The sequence below is a fragment of the Ptychodera flava genome, chromosome 19, assembly GCF_041260155.1.
Source record: "Ptychodera flava strain L36383 chromosome 19, AS_Pfla_20210202, whole genome shotgun sequence".
Taxonomy (NCBI): Eukaryota; Metazoa; Hemichordata; class Enteropneusta; family Ptychoderidae; genus Ptychodera; species Ptychodera flava.
In genome coordinates, this window is record NC_091946.1 from 19,770,294 (window position 1) to 19,792,365 (window position 22,072).

General features: G+C 36.5%; 1 protein-coding gene across 2 annotated transcripts in view; it reads right to left on the reverse strand.

The window, feature by feature from the left end:
* Positions 1-933: 933 nt before the first annotated feature.
* Positions 934-22,072, reverse strand: part of LOC139118821 (retinoblastoma-associated protein-like) — a 66,019-nt gene continuing 44,880 nt past the window's right edge. For both annotated transcript variants that reach the window (XM_070682304.1, XM_070682303.1), the window contains exons 15-25: positions 21,563-21,673; positions 20,726-20,781; positions 19,987-20,251; positions 19,748-19,825; positions 18,920-19,024; positions 17,985-18,101; positions 17,550-17,614; positions 7,656-7,800; positions 7,019-7,161; positions 5,990-6,105; positions 934-5,233 (exon numbers count right to left, since the gene is read on the reverse strand). In XM_070682304.1, coding sequence (XP_070538405.1) covers positions 5,178-5,233; positions 5,990-6,105; positions 7,019-7,161; positions 7,656-7,800; positions 17,550-17,614; positions 17,985-18,101; positions 18,920-19,024; positions 19,748-19,825; positions 19,987-20,251; positions 20,726-20,781; positions 21,563-21,673 — 1,257 coding nt within the window. In that variant the 3' untranslated portion in view covers positions 934-5,177. The remainder of the gene's footprint in view (positions 5,234-5,989; positions 6,106-7,018; positions 7,162-7,655; positions 7,801-17,549; positions 17,615-17,984; positions 18,102-18,919; positions 19,025-19,747; positions 19,826-19,986; positions 20,252-20,725; positions 20,782-21,562; positions 21,674-22,072) is intronic.

Below are 22,072 nucleotides of genomic sequence, written 5' to 3' on the forward strand. Positions count from 1 at the left end.
ACGAACGTACATATATGTATGTGTACACATGTATGTGGGTATGTAGCTATATTGTTGTCTCTCTATGTATCTATGTAATATGTGTCTGTTGCATATATGTATACATATATATGAATGTGCATATGTATTTTGTGTGTAAACAGATATACACTTCAGTACATACATACACACACACACACACACACACACACACACACACACATATATATATATATATATATATATATATATATATATATATATATATATATATATATATATATATATATATATATATATATATATATATATATATATATATATATATATATATATATATATATATATATATATATATATATATATATATATATATATATATATATATAATATGAAAGTTCATTGAAAGTATTGCTGGCAGAGTGCTCGATGGTGCGAATCCAGAGCAAAATAGTGTAGTGTTAACGGGAACTAAGGCAGTTTCAAGGTAGGCGTTCTATTGAAACTGCCTTAGTTCCCGTTAACACTACACTATATATATATATATATATATATATATATATATATATATATATATATATATATATATATATATATATATATATATATATATATATATATATATATATATATATATATATATATATATATATATATATTATATATATATATGTGTGTGTGTGTGTATGTGCATACTTATATGTGAATACACATTTGTATATTGATCTATCTACATATTCAACTTTGTGAATTTGTATGTGTGGGTGTGTCTAGACGTCTGACTAACAGTGTTGGCATTTACAGAAAGATACATTTGCTGTCTGTGTATGCTACATGCAACAATGATGGAAATGCAAAACACAAGATTACTACTAAGGTGCTAATAACATAATTTGAAAGTACTGTGAATTGAACACAAATGGGAGCAAAATTTCAGTCTACATGGCTGAGTATGGTATGAAAAATGTTACATGTTTTACTGATTTCAATACATCTCCCATCACATGCTATATGGTCCGACTGACCATAGAAACAAACTCAAAATGGTTTATAGCATTAAAAACACAGTGAAAAGTCCCATGATAATGATCTGGACACACCTTGACATGGTGAGATAGAGTGCAAAGATTGACAACTGCACATCTTGTCACAGAAAAAAACCAATAGACTATGCTATCTGGATAAACTACTACATACTACAGCAAATGAACACAATTTTTCACTGATTTTCACAGTTTTTGCTCCTTTCATGAATTTTACGTGCAAGATTTATGCAGGCTATGTGAGCTTCCCTGGGTATTGAAAAAACCTTCATATATGGATAACATACAGAAGTTACACTGATACAGTTCATATACAACTTGTGAAAGACAAGCAAAGAAGTAAATAATTGCTTCCAGACAGCTGCTGATATGTTTCTCATGGATTGTGTCTGTTGTCTGATATTTTAGGTTACACCCAACCAAGTTTTTCTATAACACCTTTCAGAACATGATTGTAATGGGGATAAACGAAAGTAAAGCATTATTCAGTTGCATGATAAGACCTATTCTTATAACAATCTGAATGTCACCTCTCTCTGGGTTTGAATCAATTTATATCTAATTGCGACAGGAAAACTCAAATAGGCACGACAAAATGTTCTTACATGTAACAACACTTGCTATGTGTTGTCATCCCTAGTTTTTGTTTTTGTTTGGTTGGTAATTTTCTATTTTCTTTTCTGTTCCAGTGACATTCTGCTGACTGAAATATGACATGGATAGTTCTGAAAAAATCCTTTCAAACTCTCATATTCTTGAAGCACTAACTTCTAGCTTGACTTTGTGCAGTCTCTTTTTTTTGAGGACTGTTAAACCTGCTCACCCCAATGCCTTGTAAACAGGTCCACAATCAACATTGACAACAATGGGTATGGACCAACCCATAGTGGTAAAAAGAGTCAGTTATTCAAACCAAATGGTAATGTTTCACTATCAATTATGAATATTCATACACCACTCATGGTACATTTTGTGTCCTTTGAAACTGCATTAACTCTTTGAACCTGGTTCGGACAAAAATGTCCACATGATGTAATAGGTCACCAGGGGGCCAGGGTGCAAAGGATTAAGTTACATATCTTAAACAGAATGGCAACGACATAATCCAAAATTTTAGCATGTTACTTCTTGCATCAAATAAAAGAAAAGACAAAGATAGCAAAATTATCCTGGTCGACATTATCCATGAGAAACATTTGCCTATATAACACCCCTATGGTGACTGTACAAATGGAATGGCCCTATTGTTGTACGGTGGACCACACTATTTCACAGAACAACTAGGGGATGCTACGGGTACTAACCCTGGCACAGCAACCCTGGGTTATAATGTAAAGCTGAGGTAAATAAGTTAAAATATTCAACATCCAAAATTTACACAAGACATTCATCATTTTCATTTTTATCAATAAAACAGAAAAATTAACAACAGCAGAAATAGCCTTAATATTCAGACAATATTATTTAAGAATAAAACACCAATAATATACATAAACACACCTGCCCGAAAAAATACACCATCTTCAATAGAAGATAAGATTTCACAAGATCAGGGTTATAACATATTATCAACGCATTTGTGGAATAGTACCTTTATATTCTAACAAAGAATAGTCATTGCATTGAGGAGGAACCAAGTCCTTCAGATATGAGGTAAAAACAGTTTAAATAGCAAGTCTAAAAATTTGATTTTACAGGGTTTTTTTAAACAAGAAAGTATACATCACAAAAGAAATCCCTAACTGATAAAATCAAATTATAGAAGAAATATTATCTTGAAATTTTTAGAAGTGCATTTAGATTGTTGACATTTTTAACGGAAATGTGATTCAGGTATTTGAAAGAAATCACAGGAAAGAAAAAAAAAATTGCATCTCATCGCAAATCATCATCTGAGTTTACAGAAGATATTACAAGATTGTAGACAAAGGTATACTGTCACCTGTTCCAACTTTGCCACAGTAACCATGGAAAGAGAAAATCCAACCAATCACAGATTTTAAGCTTTTTAAAAACAGCGCCCTCGCACAGGCATTTTGAATACCAAGGAACGCCCCTTTGACCATATATGGGCATATTTAGATTACAGGTGACTGTATACCTTTAAAGGTGGAACGGAAAAAATTCGCTAGTTTAGATAACCTATGTCAAACAATCACTGCTGAAGTGTGTTTGTGACTGTGGAATGAGGTATGTACCTCCCAACAATTCTTAACGAGTTACGCGAAACTTGTGTGAAATGTGTGCTGCAAAAACTTTCAACCTTAAAGGGGTTCTCTTTCTTTCACAGGAGGGTTTCCCTGCACCAACATCACAGATATGGAAGTCTGTGACACGCAGCCATACTTGCAAATTTTTTGAAACTGTCCTGCATCCTGCAAGATGGATGTTTCCATCCACATACTGACATTCTCCTAAACAGTATCTTACAAATGGTCACAGTATACTGGAACCATAAACCCTTCCACCCCCATTTCAAAGTGAACAGGTCAAACTTTGCCATGGGAAAGGATAGGACTGGGTCAAACTATGATGATAAAAGAGATAAATAGTATTCATGTAGTCACACCAATCTTAAAAAGACAGTAACCTCTTTGAAGCTGGTACCAAACAAAATAATATTTTTTTACAGCAAGCTTGGGACTACTAGTGCGGCCGGTGTTGCCAGCAAGCAAATCATGACATTCTGAGGCCTGAGGAATCCAATCACTATAGTAAACTAAAAAAAATTTACAGTGACAGAAAATAAGATTACTGCATGCAAATATTTTCATACATTACTTTTGTGACACTTGGGGTGTTTTATCATTTTATTACAAAAAAGTCAAACTTTGTGACTGAGTTATTGGGGAAAATCACTTAAAAAGAATCGAATTTGTTAAGTTTTAGATAACTTACATTTCTCACTCCAAACTTTGCTTTGCTTTTTTTTAACCTACCATTCCTAATATTTTAATAGTCAAAATATTTTCAAGAGTTTAAGTTTTTTATTTTTATTTTAAAAGGTGGTTAAAAATCTCTCCAGAGTTATCTCTGTCAACAGTAAAAGTTAGTTTAGATAAGATTTAAAAATTTGCATTTAGTACATCAAATACCAACATGCACAACAAACCTTTTTAAGTTATGAAATACTTTTCAAATAGATCTAAAACAGAGAAGATAACATTTTCAAATCTGTGATAAGATTTTAACTTCATCGGTTTTTTCAGAATGAACTTTAAAAGAGGGCTGCAAAAAGGTAAATTGGCACTTTGATGCTGATCACACCTCAGACAGCATGAGCTTATGTTTCTTTGGGTTTTTTTTATATTAATCCACATTTTGCCCAGTTGAATCTTGGTGTGCGTGTCTCCTGCTCAAGACACCTCAAAACACAGAATCCTAGTTGCAAACATTTTCAACTTTTAGAGTATCTGAGAGGTTTTCAAAAAAATTTCATCCAAATTGAGATTATGAATGAGTGACTGTACCTTTCACTGAAACTTCTGGGAGATGGTTTGAATTGCAAATTCATGAAGTATTGCGCAAAGGTTCAGCAAAAATCAACCTGGCATTTGTGAACAGCAGCCCTTTGATAGAGGGAGAATTAATAAATAGAAAAGCCCCTTACGGTAAAATTGAACATTAAACTTGGCTGTTGACAATTTAAAAGGCAAAGGAATATGAAATGAATTCATTTTTCACGGAGCATATATAAAGAGGTGTTCAGTTTCAGATCAATTTCATATGATTAAGGCAGAGGTTGTGCCAGTATGGAAATTAATCTTTTTGATACAAAGAAATTTTGCCCAGTCATAATTCATAACTGACACTGCCTGACTAAAATATGTTAAAACTTTAACTGAACACTGCAGCAAATATCTTGTGCACAATTCATTTGTGTATGAATAGTCACTAAAAATCACGGAACAAGAAACTAAAAACGCTTGAGAAATATTAGAGAATTTTTCTGTTCTTTTTTCTTTTTGAACAGATATTTGGGGAAAAAATGATAAATTTTCATGCACCAATGCAGACCATACCACAGTTAATTGACATAACAAATTAAATCCCACTGCTCCAAGGATGCTCAAATAAGTTAAGTTTTCACAAAATGGAATTTTAGAAACTTAAATATTATTGTGGAATACAACAAGATTCAGTTCCATCGCTGTTTCAGCTTTGCGTCTTTGTAGACTGGCTGTTTTCCTTCACTTGACGTCTTTCTGAGGCTGGAAAAAATCACAGAAATTTGAAGATGGTCAACTAAGTTCTAAATTTGAACAGAAAACCAGTCTGCAGAACTGAACACCAATAGCACTGAGAAATGTATTCTGTTTGAAGAGGTAATCAGATTAGTAATTTGTTTAGCTAGTCCAAAATTTGCATGGTTGCCACTATTGATTTCAGAAGGAATGGTTTACAGAAAGTTTGAGCAAATGCTAAAATCTTTCATGTTTTACCCGTTACCTACTGCATCAAGTTTTACCTCTTACCTATTGCATCAAGTTTTACCCCTTACCTATTGCATCAGGTTTGACCCCTTACCTACTGCATCAAGTTTTACCCCTTACCTATTGCATCAAGTTTTACCCCTTACCTACTGCATCAAGTTTTACCCCTTACCTATTGCATCAGTTTGACCCTTACCTACTGCATCAAGTTTTACCCCTTACCTATTGAATCAAGTTTTACCCCTTACCTACTGCATCAAGTTTTACCCCTTACCTATTGAATCAAGTTTTACCCCTTACCTATTGCATCAAGTTTTACCCCTTACCTATTGAATCAAGTTTTACCCCTTACCTAATGCATAAAATTTTACCCCTTACCTATTGCATCAAGTTTTACCCCTTACCTATTGTATCAAGTTTTACCCCTTACCTATTGCATCAAGTTTTACCCCTTACCTATTGCATCAAGTTTTACCCCTTACCTAATGCATCAAATTTTACCCCTTACCTACTGCATCAAGTTTTACCCCTTACCTATTGCATCAAGTTTTCTCTGCAAGACATCTGTGGTACCACGGCAGTTGTTGGTTTTCTCTCTTGAAGTCGGTGTCAGGTCTTTGTGATGGATACCATTTGTTGTTGTTGAGGAGCTTCATCAAGACAGAATAACACCACATTTTATAAATAATATTGATTAAAATGTGAATAAATAATCAGGTAAAACAGTTATCTTTTAAAGTTTAATCTTGTTTGAATATATGTTGAATTAAGTGTAAACTTCCTACACAAGAATGATGGTTTTCCTTTGATAGAAAACTTTGGTTATGTCCAAGTCAGATGAAAGGACACTACAAAAAGCATTCTGAGTTCATTCCAAGCATTTGTTTATGCAAAGCATAACAGTAAGAATTGTTTGAGAATCAAGTAAATTTATGGTGAGCTATAATTTATAAAGCGTTGTCCCTGACCAAAATTCCAGTGCTGTGAGAAAGATGGCGGATGCTTCAGATCTTGCTGGTCCAGGTGATTGACATATTATGTTTAACCCTTTGCACCCTGACCCCCTGGTACCCTATGACATCATGCGGACATTTTTGTCCGAGCCGGGTTCAAAGGGTTAAGAACCAATTGAAATGGTCTGACATATATACGTTAAGCTAGGGAGGCTTAATACCAAGACCACAGACCAGTGATCACACGGATGACAAAGACAAGACAGACGAAAGCAGATTAGAGTGAAAGACAAAGCGTGATAGGCTGGAGGTACCCCACAAGCAACAGGCTTCAAGAATGGGCAAAATTGCAAAACGGTGGCATTGAAATGACTGAGTAGAGCAATAGAGCAATGAGGGGAACCAAAAGAAACTCAGTGACATCCCCAACTAGAGTCCTGGGTAGACTGATACAAATTATACAAACACAAAAATAAAACGATACCACAGATCAAAAGAAATATATTACAAAATACACAGACAGACCTACAGTGAGCAAACACGCAATGGAGAGGAGTGAGCAAGTAAGCGCGCATAGAGGGTGGGAGGGAGAATATTGATCATTCCATACCATTTATTGTTTTGTTGTGAAGTTTCTTCTTTATCTGAGCTATCTTCAAACTTGAGTCTCTTCTGAGATTTGGATGCATTGCGTTCAGCTGATCTCTTGACAGCTCTCATGGCCTCGTTGATTTGCTGTAGTTTTTCTGAAGACTGAAGAAAGAACATAGAAATAGGTGCATTGATAGTTAGAGAATCAGTTGTCAGAGCTCCATTTTCTTGGTTTCCTTTTTTTTCCTAGAGTTTATGAATGAAAGTAATACTGTGAACAAGCTTTGTTAAATTGAAACAACGTAAGCCATGGTGAAACACAAATATTGTTCTATTAAAGATAAGAGTTGTAGTTAGTTCTTGCCACTTCAAGTCAATAACTGGTGACCTTTCCATCGTATCTTATAAATCTGACACCTCTTACCCATTATGTTCATGAAAGTTTTAGAGACAAAACATTTCATAATTTTCATGACGTGGTTTCCCTTTGTCACTGCCTGAACAAATTATTGTCAATGTTTTTATGGCAAGTGAGACTTTTTCTGACCAATAAGTTGTCATAATATTCACGTTCGAAAGTCCAAATTTGAACAATTTATCATGATTAGGTGTTTAGGCCAACGTAACAGAATCCAAGTAAGAAACGCAAAACTCACGCCTCCTAAAGTGTCACCAAAGCTGTAGAGTGTCCTTGATCTTGGTGTCATCTGACTTGGTGAGGGAAATTCATTTCTTGGACGGGGACTCTTGAAAGGGGATTCCTTCATGGGTGACACGTAAAAATTCTCTCTTCCTGGCACCCTAAGGGAAATGGAAAATGAATCACACCATATTTCAATGATCCAACTTGTGAGGAAAATAATGTCTTTGAGCAGATTCCAGGTTCCATGTCAGATGTGATGTTTCAAAATGACCAGAGTAAAATGAACAGAAGATCTCCTTCCTAGTAGATCATCACCATGTACAAAGTTTTAAAGTTTGTTGGTATTTAAAAATATCAATGGTATTGGTCCTGTTTGTATCTTCAGACATCAAAGATTCACAAATGACTTGACTGTGTTATTTATACAATTGTTCTATAAGTCACTGTGCACATAATCTGCTGTGCAAGCAATGCCACAGATTGGACAATTTCTATGATAATATTATTGATAATTAAATTACAATTAGGAATTTAACAACACCATCGCAGCTGTTTTTAATATTATTTTCACCTCCTTAACGATGCGACTCAGGTTCAAAGGTCAATTTTAGCAATTTTTTTTTATTTCAAATTTGAACCACTGACACGTGGTCTTTCTTTTGGGGAAAGGTGTTGGGTCACATCGTACCGGGAAATTCCTGAAATATTACTAAAATGGCAAACTATCAGCTACACCGCGTGCCATTATTTCCCTTTTGTCTTAACGGTCGCGGATTACCGACCACGATATCTTTGATAAACACGCAGAGATTACGTATAGGCTTGGCGGTATAGTACGCATGCACTAGCTTCAAAGTTATGCTCAGCGTTTTGATCTCCGCATGTATCGGTACGGCAAACACGTCGAGCAGACCAAAGCCGGCGCTCGCGCTCCGTACCGTCGAAAAAGCAAGCGAGGTCCACAAAAGCGGGACCTGAAAAAGACGGCAACGTGCGCAAAGGTCGATTTAAATGTAAAACAGTCCGACTTTGGCTCATACTCCCTGCAATAACGATCAAGAATGCAGTGAAGAGTCAGATTTGGCCGAGGACGCAGACGATATCGGAGACGTGCTCAGTTCAACAACTATGAAGTATTTGACATGCTGCTTTTCGAACATATTAGGCTATGCTGATTACATACCCGAGTCCAAAAATTAGCCTGAGCGAGATGAAACTTCTGTTAGTTGTGATAATTTTATCACTCTTGCTGTACATGCTTGGTGTTAGTATCGTGTTCTTTTATATTTTAAACTCGAAGTTTCATCTTTCTATCATGCAGTCTTTTCGTGTCTGCTGACAAACCTTGAACAACACCGTACCCGACATCACGCGACATTTATGTCAAGGAGTTTCCAAGCCAGTGCAGGAGTTCATACACACATAATGTAGATTCACAAAAGCAAGTTCACCGATCTGCAAATTTTTCGAAACGAAATGCAAATTTTTTTTTATTTCATGCCTTTTCTTTCTTTAAATATAACCCAAAATTAAATTACGTCAAAGTGAATTGCGAGGGTTCACAAATGATTCTTGTGTGCGTGTTGTCTAAACTTATCAATTACCCGCAGACTCCACAGCTGCTAGCTGGACTTCAACACTGAACGTAAAACAAACCCGGCTCAACTTCTAGAAGTGCTGAAACTAGCAATTTTTGCTATATGAGGTCAGTCATCAAAAGTTTGACAAAAATTAAAAATACCGTCAATGACGCTGTACCTTCTCTAATGTGTGGCCAGGTCAGGTAATTGGTTGTTGGCATGGAGTTGTTGGTAAATAGTTGATGATGTAGGGGCATGAGGTGGGATATGGACCCAAAGAACCCAAAAGATGATTAAATATATCAATCAAAAAAATTCTAAGCTACAGTATAAACTGCCTAAAGATAGTTCAATGTGGAAAAAAGTTAAATAATTCAGAAATAAGAATTACAGTCCAAAATAGCAATGACGCACTTCCTACTGACCTGAGTGCATGTGAAATACACCACCTGGCATCTATAAATTAAATGTACCGGTATACCAAGTGATCATTGTAAGTCACTTTTATTAAGGGATGGACCATTAGACCTTGGGAGGGGGGGTGGTCACAATGAAATTGTGAAAAATTTTTTTTTACTATTGTAAATTTCTGAAATTTTTTTTTTCCAATTGAGATTAGCTGTGCAATTTTTTTTTCAGAGTAAATTTTAAGATTTATAATTTTTTTTTAGTTCGTCGCTGTCTGAAGATAAAGAGGGCAAGGATGTGGTGCCAAGCACCACAAGCGGCCACGCAAGCGGTCACAGGGGGAGGTCAGGAGAGGGGTGTCCCCCCTGCTGCTGTTGGAGGTTTTGAAAAATAGAGATTAAAATGGTGTTATTTGGTGGCACTTGGGGAGTATTTTTGTGGGGGGGAGGTCAGGAGGGGTGTCCCCCTCCTGCCGTTGGAGCTTTTGAAAAATAGAGATTAAAATGGTGTTATTTGGTGGCACTTGGGGAGTATTTTTGCGGGGGAGGTCAGGAGGGGAGTGTCCCCCCTCCTGCTGTTGGAGCTTTTGAAAAATAGAGATAAAAATGGTGTTATTTGGTGGCACTTTGGGAGCATTTTTTTCGGATTACACATCTTCCTCTGAAACATGGTCTTCTTGCTCCTCAGTAGCTTCCTATAATTTTGAAAATTGACTATTTTGGTTTCCTGGCTTCCCTTTCTACTGCGTGGTGAAATGCCTACATTCACCCCACCAAACATCATGCATATCTCATGATTTAAATTGATTTTGACAAGCTGAGAAGCTAAAATAAGCTAAATGATATAGTTAAATTTGCATATTTGTGTTTTTAGAGCAATTGTTGCCCTTTTTGATCAAAACATCTATTTCTCTGTAGCAGCATGTCCAAATTGATTGGATGTGTATAGATGTGTTGAAATTTCAATATTTGTCTTTTTAGGGCAATTTATGCCATTCATGGTCAAAAAATCTGTATTCTCTGAAAGGGCTTGTCCAATTTCTTTGAAATTTGCTACACAAAAACGATTATTCATGCAGATTTATTCAGTATTTGCTATCGAGAAACTTTCAAAGTTCAACTCTTTTATGCGATTTGTGTTGGGATTTGTTGGATAGATGGCATTCTACGTAGTGTATTGTTGAATGTTAAAACATGTGTTGCTGTTGTTTTTGAGGCTGTTTTTTGAGAAAAAGAATTGAAAATGCCTTTTTAAAAAAGCAAAATAATACATAAGACTTGATATGTTGTTTTATCAATCATTATTGACGTGTTTCTACTTGTTCACCCATTCTTGCATTCATCATTGAATTAAAATGAAACTGATGTGGCCTGCATCTGTTTACCTTGATCTTAACAGGCAAATACAACTTTCTGTCTTGACAACCATACCATAGTTTCAATGTTTTACCTAGTGTACCTGCTTGGTTTGTACGCAGGAAACAAGTAGAAAACAGGCTCTATAATTTCATAATTTTCAAGTGATCAGAATACAAAAGTCCTGAAAAGATAAGATAATCACAACTTCCAGTATAAGGGATACAGTCACTCTAAATGTATAAATGAAAATTAAAAATGTGCCGGGAGGATGTACTAAAAAATACAGAAAGTTGCTTTCTGTCGGTAAAATCTAAAAAAAATTCAAAATTTTAAAGACTTTTGCAGATTTTTTTTTTACGCCTTTGTCTTCTTATTTATTTTTTTTTTATTTTGCAAACTAGTTTGAAGATTTTTTTTTTCTAACTTTCTGCTCTGAAATTTTTTTTTTCTGTTTTTGACCACCCCCCTCCCAAGATCTAATGGTTCGTCCCTAACTGTTTTAAATGGATTTTCCAAAGAGTCCTGTGGAAATGATGAAAAACGCTTATCTGGTATTGTGTTTGTAAAACCTCATGGCTGATAATTGTCATAGTATTGAAAAAAAATTGAAAGTGAAGAAATTACTGTTTTTGATAGGCATATTTCCTTGAAATACATGACCGTGTAAAGAATATATGCTAAAAGTGTTTCAGAGTAAATTTCTTTTCAAATAATTTAATCTGTGACCAAAGGATTTTATTCTTTGAGTTTACAAATTCAAACATTGCAATTTGTTCAATCATCTTGTGCAGTGCAAAATTTATAAAATGACTGAAAAAAAAAAAAATTGGCAGAATTACAGTCTTTGTGATGTAAAATTATGGGTTGACATCACGATAATTGTTAATCTGTTCGAAGTACTACTATACTATATTTAAAAAAGAAAAGTTCATGCAGAAATGGTAACAAATTGTCAGCAATGTAGTGTTAATTTTGACTTTACATCAAAATATGCCTTTGCTGGATACCAAATATATAGGGCGAAATATTAAAATCAGCCATGTTCAGCAAAATCCACACAACAGCATTGATCCTTTTCTTATTTGATTTGATTTGCTTATGTTATCCTTGTATGACAGTCAGTACAATATGGAACTTGAACACAACACAGTGAATAAGTATGCTGTAAATGAAATGGTGTGGCTGCATCCACATGCAGCAATAGGAGTGCCTTTGTCTCTCACCCCTCATTTCCAACCATCCCTGAAAAAATAGTTTGGTCTTATATTTATAATGTTAATAATTTCTGTATTTGTTAAAATGTGCGCATCTCAAAAACTTTTGATCATAAACATTTTCATTGTTTTTTATAGCTGACCAATCAGTTAACCTGTTTATTTTGAATATTTGCGCATTTTTCCTCAGTATTTGACATTTTCAGAATACCTTCTTATTCAATTTGTCATTTTCTAAAAGTTTAAATGCTCCTTGTGAGTGGTCAAGCTTTCCACAAGCATCAAATGTGGTACTTCATATAGGAAGGTCTGCCTCTAGAGGGCGGGCATCATGAGCAGTGTTTGTTAGTTATTTCCTCCACATAAACTTCTGATTGTACTGTAAACATTGAACATGGCCGACGTCCGATTTTCCTGTCTAAAACTTTCACTCATTTTCGTTCATATGACTCTGAAACTCCAGGAAACGATTGGGAAGAAAGAGTTATCTTGAAATATTGAGGTACTCGCCGATATTTTGCAAAATTAAATGAGAAAAAATGCAAGGAAAATGCCGACAGGCTTACACAATGACCGTTTTCAGACTCAGAGGCATATGATCATCTGCAGATTATGCAACAGGCCCATATCACGTGAGGCCATGAGGGGATATCCACGCAACTCAGTACCAAACACTAGCGCACACAGAGTGAGCAAACACAAAGTGAGTAACCCTAACGTCAGCTCAGTAGTCTGTAATAGATCGTAGTCAACTAAGAACCTTGGAGAAAGGCTTACATGTAACACTGTGGCTATGCCGCTAAGTCCCTTTTGATTTTTGTCACAGTTCAAAATCGTTCTCCAACACCTCAACCTGAACCATGAACACCCCCACCAGTTTATGATATGACCCATCACAATGGCATGACGTCAACGGATCTTGACAGACGGAAGTATTGACAGACGGAAGTAGTTGACACCAGCATACTGGTTTTCAACTCTAATACCTTCTCTGTCTATAAATAGACACGAGAAGGTAAAATCTCCGAAATATTGTGTGCGCTGGTATTGCGCAAGTCGAGTGACTCCACAGTAGACAAGTCGATACTCTGTCTCTCGGAACACGCTGTCGATGGCAGCCTGCACTGTTCTACGCTACGGCGTGATTATTATTAGTTTGATAAAATGCGTACAAGAACACATATAAATAAAGTTTGAAAAAATAACACGAGTCAATCTCTCCCGTCGTAACGAAGGGCGACAAGTTTGCAGTGCGGTGCAAAAGCTAAGAAAATACGACAGACATTTTATGTTGTCAAGAGTTACATGTGTTCGTCTCATCTTGAGGTAGGAAAACTAGCAAGTGACGTCCCGTTCGCACAGTGTCGGCGCTAACATGAACTTGACAATCATTTTTCACAAAGAACATGCATAAATTGCCGATCGCAAGACAGGAAGTAGACAACTGGAGACAAGAACAAGTGAATGCCCGACGCGATCGCGCGACGACAGCACACAGGTCTCGATCAGATAGACTTTTTTACACAAGTTTCGACGTCTTCGTCTTGACTGTGAACTCTGGTAACCAGATTGTAACCGTTGAGACAACAGTATACAGTTAATATGCTAGTTAAACGTTCCAAAAATGGATTAAATCGCTAATTACCCCTCTGTGTTTGTTGTGTAAATACCACCCACTGCTGGCACTAAGCATTTGCCAGTTCAGTGTATAATTTCTTTCTATTTTCACACGATCTGCAATCCTAAACATATTCAAAATTCCCAAAACTGACTCTAAATATTTCAGCTTATTCCTGGTGTAAGAAAATTCGCAGAAAATAGTGCGCGAGTCGGACTTCTCGGTCACAATGTGTGACGCATAGGTCGTTTACACAAATCGTCGATTTTCTCAGTTCCGTTTTTGGCAGTGCGTACATTATTCAAATGAGTATAAGTCGGCGGCGCCTGGACAGATTAGCCTGATTTTTCACCTGTTGACAGTGAATGAATATATCTGAAAGAACGTGTCTCAGATTTCCGATAAAGGGCCTGAAGTGAAGATATCCTGACAAACGTGAACAAAGGCCGATAATTTATGCAAAAAACGTCAAGTTGACACTTTGAAGGCGCATTGTGCGAAAACAAAAGCGAATTTCAAAAATCCGGGACACGGTTTTTTTGCCCAGTATACCCAGCCGTCGATTGCCGTAAACAGATCACCAAGGCCGATTGGAGATTTGTACTTACACTTTTTTGAGTAAAAAAACTAAAAAACACGTGTTTTTGAGTAAAACAGCCGTATGCGCACTGTTTTTGAAAAACTAACAAATTTTCTGAACTCTTCGGTGACCGAGCAGATAAAAAAAGTACCACATGTCGGGTGTGTGACCACGTCTTCTTTGTGAAAATGAGGATTGAAAATAAGTGACAATGAACCTGAGTCGCTACCTTAAAGGGCCTATGACATGATTTCCAAAGTTTTTATTTTTTCCCTTCAAAAACTCAGCTAGGGGACCTGTCTATGGATTGCATATTGTGTCAGTTCTGAAAGACGTGCGAGAAGGACGAAATTTGACTCCTTTTTCATGCCTGGTGATCAGGGGGCCTCTTCGCACCCGAGCCAGGCAGCGGCATTAGCATATTGACCAACATGTACAATTGACGTCATTTGTGGCACGCTATTGTCACTAAAGTGTATTTAGCGGTTCTTGCATAAATTAAACCACAAATAAAGTCAGCTATATAAACAGTGCTCACAGACGCCCAGTAAACACTGGCAAGGAAGCCACACCGGCGGTCCAGCTGCATAATATCAAGTTGCTTCCAGCGGGACACTTTTGACCAGAATTCAGAAAGTGATTTCGAGGGGAATAGCTTGAAGGCGCATAGGCAACCCCAGGCATCCGGGACGAGTGGTTCCAAATCAGAGTCAGATTCTGACTCTGAAGAACAAACTGTGAGCGGACAAAGCAATAAGAATGCTCGGGACAGAATTGAAAGTACGATGAGGCTAGTTTCATTTATTTGTATGAAGTAGACAGTATCAGTCTTAGTTTAAGCTTTTCACGGTTGGATTTGTTTTATAAAAGTAGAGCAATCCCGCGCCTGAGTCTTTCGATTCAATGCATTGCATATTGTAGCTGCAGTACTATTCAGTATACTCTCGGTGCACTGTGACAGTTTTCCCGACGACCTCAGTTTCGGACATTCAATCACATGCTGTTCGTCCGACTCACTTCGCTCCGTAATGATAGCGTTTTACAAGTTGTATGACCTCATATTAAGTCAAGTGATGCTGCTGTCCTGTTTTGGATAGTTTGTTTAGTAAAAGCTATTTTGGGCTATACAAATTTGGTTTAGTTAGCTAGACCATACGATAAAAGGTGCCGAAAGCAACATATGTCCGGTAGGTAAACGCCAAACACGTCGAAGTATGGTTATGTCGTCTACTAAACGTAACTAATTACCAGGAAATATTTACATTCAGTTTTTTTAACACATCAAAAATGAAAATTGGGGTTTTGAAGTTTCAAACTATCAAAATTTTGCCGCTAATCACTTTCCAAATATGACGTCCGATCACTGCGATAGCAGTCCGATTACTACGCACTCAACACGGGGTCAAAAAATTTGCAACTTGACCCCCTAAATACCACTTCTGTTGCGTTAACAGTTTGAGGATAATACAAAAAGGTTCAAATGGTATGGTAATAAAATTCGTAGTGCTCGTCATTTATGAAAACGGCTTTGGCGAAATTCACATACCCTTTCCGAAAACTATCACTCTGAGTGTAGCTGTGTTGGACGTCGACCTTTGACAGAACTATCATTTCCTTGGAGCACGAGACAAATTGTGCAATCGACCCATGTTCCCGTGCATTTTCAGAGCAAATGAATCCTGAAAAAAGTGACGTGTTAGGCCTATTTTGTACATGTTTTGATGAAGAAAAACAAAGAAAGCTTGTCGCCGCATTGTCGGGTCGCCATTTTGAATCGCCGTCTTCACCGTTCACGATCGTGTAGAGACGGGAAGCTTCCTGCCGCACAGATGTTTCCCGATGAATGACAATGAGACATCGACTGTCATCCTTCTTGTAATGTTTATTTCGTATATTTGGCACGAAAGCATAGTACACATAATCACATAGCCTTACAAGTCATTTTAATTTCTGTCATTTTAATTTACTCGATCGGCGAGGCGATCTGACCGTAGGCGACATGTGACCGTTGGTGATTTCCTGAAAGACCATGCTTACAATGTTCTCTCGTGCGTTGCGAGCTGGGTGTACGTTCTGAGCAAAGGAAGCCCTTGCCTCATACGGACATGCGATTGCGAAGGTGTGAAAGACTGTTTGCCCGTATTAAGATAAGTCGTCGGCTCAACTTCGAAAAGCCGAAAAAAGTCGAACGAATTGGGCTAGGGGTACACGCCCACCCGTAACTTTTACTTGCGTTTTATCTGGACAAGGGGGACGATACGCAATGCAAGACAGTGACGTAGGCTAACTTCAAGACCCAAACAGTGATTTTACGTTTGGTTGTGTGGGGCATGTCATAGGCCCTTTAAATGAATACCACTCCGGTCGGGAGCCGCCATATTGATTTAAGAAAGCGTGCGCAAAGGACTGTGGGATCGGCCGAAAATAATTCGAGCAAACACATATAATTAATTCGAGCGAACACATATAATTAATTCGCTCAAACACATAATTAATTCGAGCGAACACACATAATTACTTCGACCGAACACAAAATTAATTCAAGACACAAGTAGAAATTAATTCTAGCACACATTAAATTAATTGCAGCACGTGAAAACATTTTGAACCCAAAATTAATTGAAGGAATTAATATATTAAATCTAGACTACATAAAATTAATTCCGGCACATAAAAAACATATAAATAATTTGAAATGTTAGCAAAATTAATTCTAGACTACATAAAATTAATTACAGCAAAGATAAGCAGAAATAATTAATTGGAACACATAAAATTAATTCGGCATGACTACACAAATTTAATTAAAGCATATAAAAATTAATTCCAGTCTACATAAAATTAATTCTAACATACTAAAATTAATAAAACATAATTTTGACCAAAACGGGCCCCCATAGCCGTACCCCATGAAGTTTGGAGTGTACAAGGTACTCTCATGATAACAGAATAGGTTAATTCAAATACCTCCACACAAGACAAGACTTTGGTTGAATCTGTGAAACCAGTCCTTTCATTGCTGATATAATTCACATCAATATTAACCCTTTCACCCCCAGTTCCCTGTATACAGGTCCAACTCTACCATAGAAAACAATGGATTTGGGACAAACCATGGTGGTGAAAGGGTTAAACTGACAATACATTACCTGATGACAGTCGGAGAGGCAAGGCTGTTTTGGCATTTGGCAGGTATTGGTGATAGCATGGGTTTCTGTTTGGATACAGACAAAATTATCATTAAAATCAGTTCATACTTATATCTTCAACAGGTATGCATTAATGGTGTATGCAAAAAAGTAGACAACTGCTTACATGTAGTTTAATGTGTGGTTAAATTTTGTTAAAACAACAGCTCGTTTTTGTTGTTTCATTTTTCCTCATCAGCATTAGTTGCAGTATATTAGCAGTAATTGAATAACATTTGATGACTATATGTACACTAACACCTTGCTTTTCAAAGTCTGCCATGTAACCTGTTCACCCTATTCCCAGTAAACAGGTCCACAATCACCATTGATAGCGATGTGTTTGGGCTAAACCATGGTGCTGAAAGGGTTAATGAAAAGAAAACAGTACTATACCATTCTGTTGGGTTGAAATTGTAGTACATATGACTTGAGTGCTGGCATGAACACTCTGTTGTAAAATCCAATGATGGAATCAAACTCATTCCCATCGATTCTCACGGACTTGAAGACCTAGATGGGAATAGATAGAGGATATCTCAGTGACCCTTTTATGAAAACTGCAATATTGGTCTTCAGTACATTACAGTGAACGGATTGATCTATGTACTATCAAAAGCATAAACTGGTCCATACATACATTACACACACATTTCTATATTTCAGGAGTTCACTTTTGCATTTACATCCATTCACGTACAGTATAAGAGTGAGTGCTCTACCTCTTCTGTGGTATGCTTTCTGCTACCATAGAATATGCCTCAGGGACAGTTACATTCTTAGGTTACCACTTGTGGGGGCCTCATTTTGAAGTTCATGGTAAAGTAAAATTTTCATTTGTTTACTTCTGTAGAAAATTGACAATTTTAATTTTCCCCTGTAGAGTTACCACAGGGATGGCAGCCATTTGAATTTCAAATGTTGGTGAATGGTAAATGTATGGTAATTTGTTTCTCCATTACTAAAATCTGTACGGCGACCCTTGATTTTTATTCTTGATGTTGGAAGAGAATGATTTAAAGTTTTATTGAAGATAGTTTGAGTAAAAGTTAAATTCTTCGAGTTTTGAGGGGCATTCCTACCGAGAGGGTGATACCTTGGTAAAGTTAACTGGGCTTCCTTTCTTAACCTGTTCACCCCCAATTCCCTGTAAACAGGTCCACAATCACCATTGATAACAATGGGTTCGGGCCAAACCATGGTGGTGAAAGGGTTAAACCTTATCAAAGGTACAGATTCTGAACGATCTGGAGGTTCAGTTTGTGCAATTTTATTATCATTTCAACTGAGGCTTTGAAATACAGAAACTGAAATGAAAGTGGGCAGCTTACACTTTGAGCAGACTGATAGAGTTTCCTGTATATGGCAACAATGTCCTTGAACTTCAACTCGCTATCAGCGGCTTTGCTGACACCGTATATGCAACAAAGGATTATCTGCCAGAATAAAAAGGGAAAGAAATACAATATCAAACACTGTGAACAGTGAAAAACTCGGTATTACAAAGATTAAAATACAATATCAAACACTGAGAACAGTGAAAAACTCGGTGTTACAAAGATTAAAATACAATTATTCCAAACAATTCCTGATGTATTTTGGTCAATCAAACACAAACTTTTGACAATCTAGTTGTGTAAACAGTATTGCACCTCTATACCTGGCAGACTTCATCGAGCTGTGGTTCCAGTAAAACAAGTGTCCAAAGAGAAGTTACGTTTTGTTACCACCAGGGAGCAAATTTAATAAGCGAGCCTTTTGTATTTGTGCACCTTGCCCTCAGAGTTTCTCCATGAAATGTTGAGTGTTTCATATATGGTCTGAAGACCCATCTTTTTACTGAGATTTATAATCTATGACACCTATAACCATGATTTGACTTTTCTGTAAGTTCTGTGTCTATTAACGGACATTTCTTTTGTTTTACTTTTGTACTTGCTAAACATTTTATTTTTTTTCAGTCATGTACAGATGCACTTAGACGTGTAGTTGGCTTTCACAGAATCTAATAATAATGATAACAATCATACTTACAAATATCTGGTACAATATATATGGGGTTTTTTCATATACTTTTTATATGCAAAGGGAAGAATATTTTGACTTGACCTTTCATCCACACTAAAGTCGGGGAGAGGAGGGGGTTGGGGTTAACCTACCTGGTCAAGGTGTCTATCTTTAAGTAACTCAGGTCGATTTATTGTGCAGTGCTCTACCGTAGTCCAGATATATCGTTCCTGTGTAGGGAAATATCTAAAGTTATGAAACAAGTTCCGAAGATTTTTTTAAATAATTGTTGTAAAGTTCATCAACAATTTAACATATTTGTCTCCCTGGAAATGATTATTTGTCTCAATTTTTGGAAAAAATTTTTTGTCTCTCAGAATTCACAACTTACCACTTCAGTGTTGACGTCAAGGGCCCTGCACATTGTCTGAAGTCTATTGTAGGCCAGTTTCAATACTTTATTGAAGAAAAGATTGAGTGTCTGGGAGCGTGGCAACGTCACCTGGCCTTTGTTATCACCAGCTTGTAGGAGTGTGGAACCTGAGTTGGAAATGTTCGCAGTTGGTCCCTTGCTTGGGGAGTTGCCTAATGACGTTTGGTGTCTGTGATTGGAGGCTGTTCCACCTTGCAGTCTTAAATTCAGGGGAGAGAGGTACCTAGAGGTAGATGTTCAAAGCTATAAACATTATCTTTTTCTCTCCTGGGGAATTACTGATTTTCATCCAAGTATTGTCAACTTTTCATAGATTCGTGGATCAGACTACCGCCTGCAAAGTTCAATTTGATCGCACACATCATATTGTAAAATCTGAAATGGTATTAGGTTTGAACTTGAATTATAGATATCTCAGTGATGTCAGGGGCAAAAAAGAGACGTTCTTCATAATTCAACATCACAGTGAACAGAAGCAAGTTTGCCCTGAAGAAAAGTGCCTTCAGAATGCTAGGCAAGATAAAGTGTGTACAGATTGTGCTTCTGAAATAATGACATCATGACATTAAAGTCTAGCTTATCTAATCAAAAAGCCTTCCCAACATGGGAATCTTCTGAACAAGTCTATTGATCTCAATGACATTTTAAATGTTTAGAAAGCTGACAAAACTTCCAAAGGAAAGGAATCACAACTTACATGTCAGCTGCAGTGGTTGTTGGTGGGGATAAATTGCCAACTGATGTCTCAGGAATCTGTAATAACAAGTTGAGTAATAAATACCAATTGGCAAACAAGGAGAGTGAAACAGTTCTAAAACTTCCTGGTAGTGGTTTTGATTGCTCTAAAATTCCTAGATGTAGTTTTAATAGGTCTAAAAATTCCTCATGTCATAGTACTTTTGATTGGTCTAACAATTCTTGGCAGTAGTTTTGATTGATCTAAAACTTCCTGGATGTAGTTTTCATCAGTCTAAAAATTCCTGACAGAAGTTTTGTCTAACATTTCTGGTAGTAGTTTAGATTGGTCTAAAACTTCCTGGATGTAGCTTTCATTGGTCTAAAAATTCCTCATACTAGTTTTGATTGGCCTAAAACTTCCTGCTAGTAGTTTTGATTGGTCTAAAAATCCCTCATTGTAGTTATGATTGGTCTTAAACTTCCTGATAGTAGTTTTGATTGGTCTGAGAATTCCTGATAGTGGCTTTGATTGGTCTAAACATTCCTAGCAGTAGTTTTGATTGGTCAAAAACTGTAGTTTTGATTGGTCTAAAAATTCCTAGATATAGTTTTGATTTGTCTAAAAATTCACAGATGTAGCTTTTATTGCTCTAAAAATTCTTCATAGCATTTTTGATTGGTCTAAAAATTCCTGATAGTAGCTTTGATTGGTCCAAAACTTCATGGATGTAGTTTTGATTGGTCTTAAAATTCACGACAGTAGTTTTGATTGGTCAAAAATTTCCAGATAGTAGTTTTGGCTGGTCTAATCTGGATGGTGAAATCACAAAATCTATATATATAACTGTACACATACCTTTGAGGTAGCTGCTACTGTTGCTAGTTTGATAGCATCAAACTTAAACAATGGTGAATCTGATTGCCAAGCTATCGACTCTAGGATCTGACTCTCTACACATTGCAAATGCTACAAAAGAAGAAAATACATCCATAAAATGAGCAATTTCTCTCGCAAAAAAATCAAGATTTGATGATAACTTCTAGTGGTTATTTCCATTTTCAGTTATAAAGTTGTCAGCTGTTGTACCAAAGCTGAGTGTAACGGTCAATAGTATTTTAATAGCACAATATAAAAGAGAAAATCTCAGAAAATTAAAATATGTACTTGCAAAACAAAATATCATTTTATAAGTATACTCAGGAGTAAGTCTGTAAATTTATGTAAGCTATACCAGACTGTAACACTGAATCATGCTTTGGTAGATTTTTGAGTTAACCGAATGCCAACATTAATAATACAACAACAATATGCATTACTAAAGCCTAGAAACACACTACAATATCTGTGATACAGAGAAAGTATTTG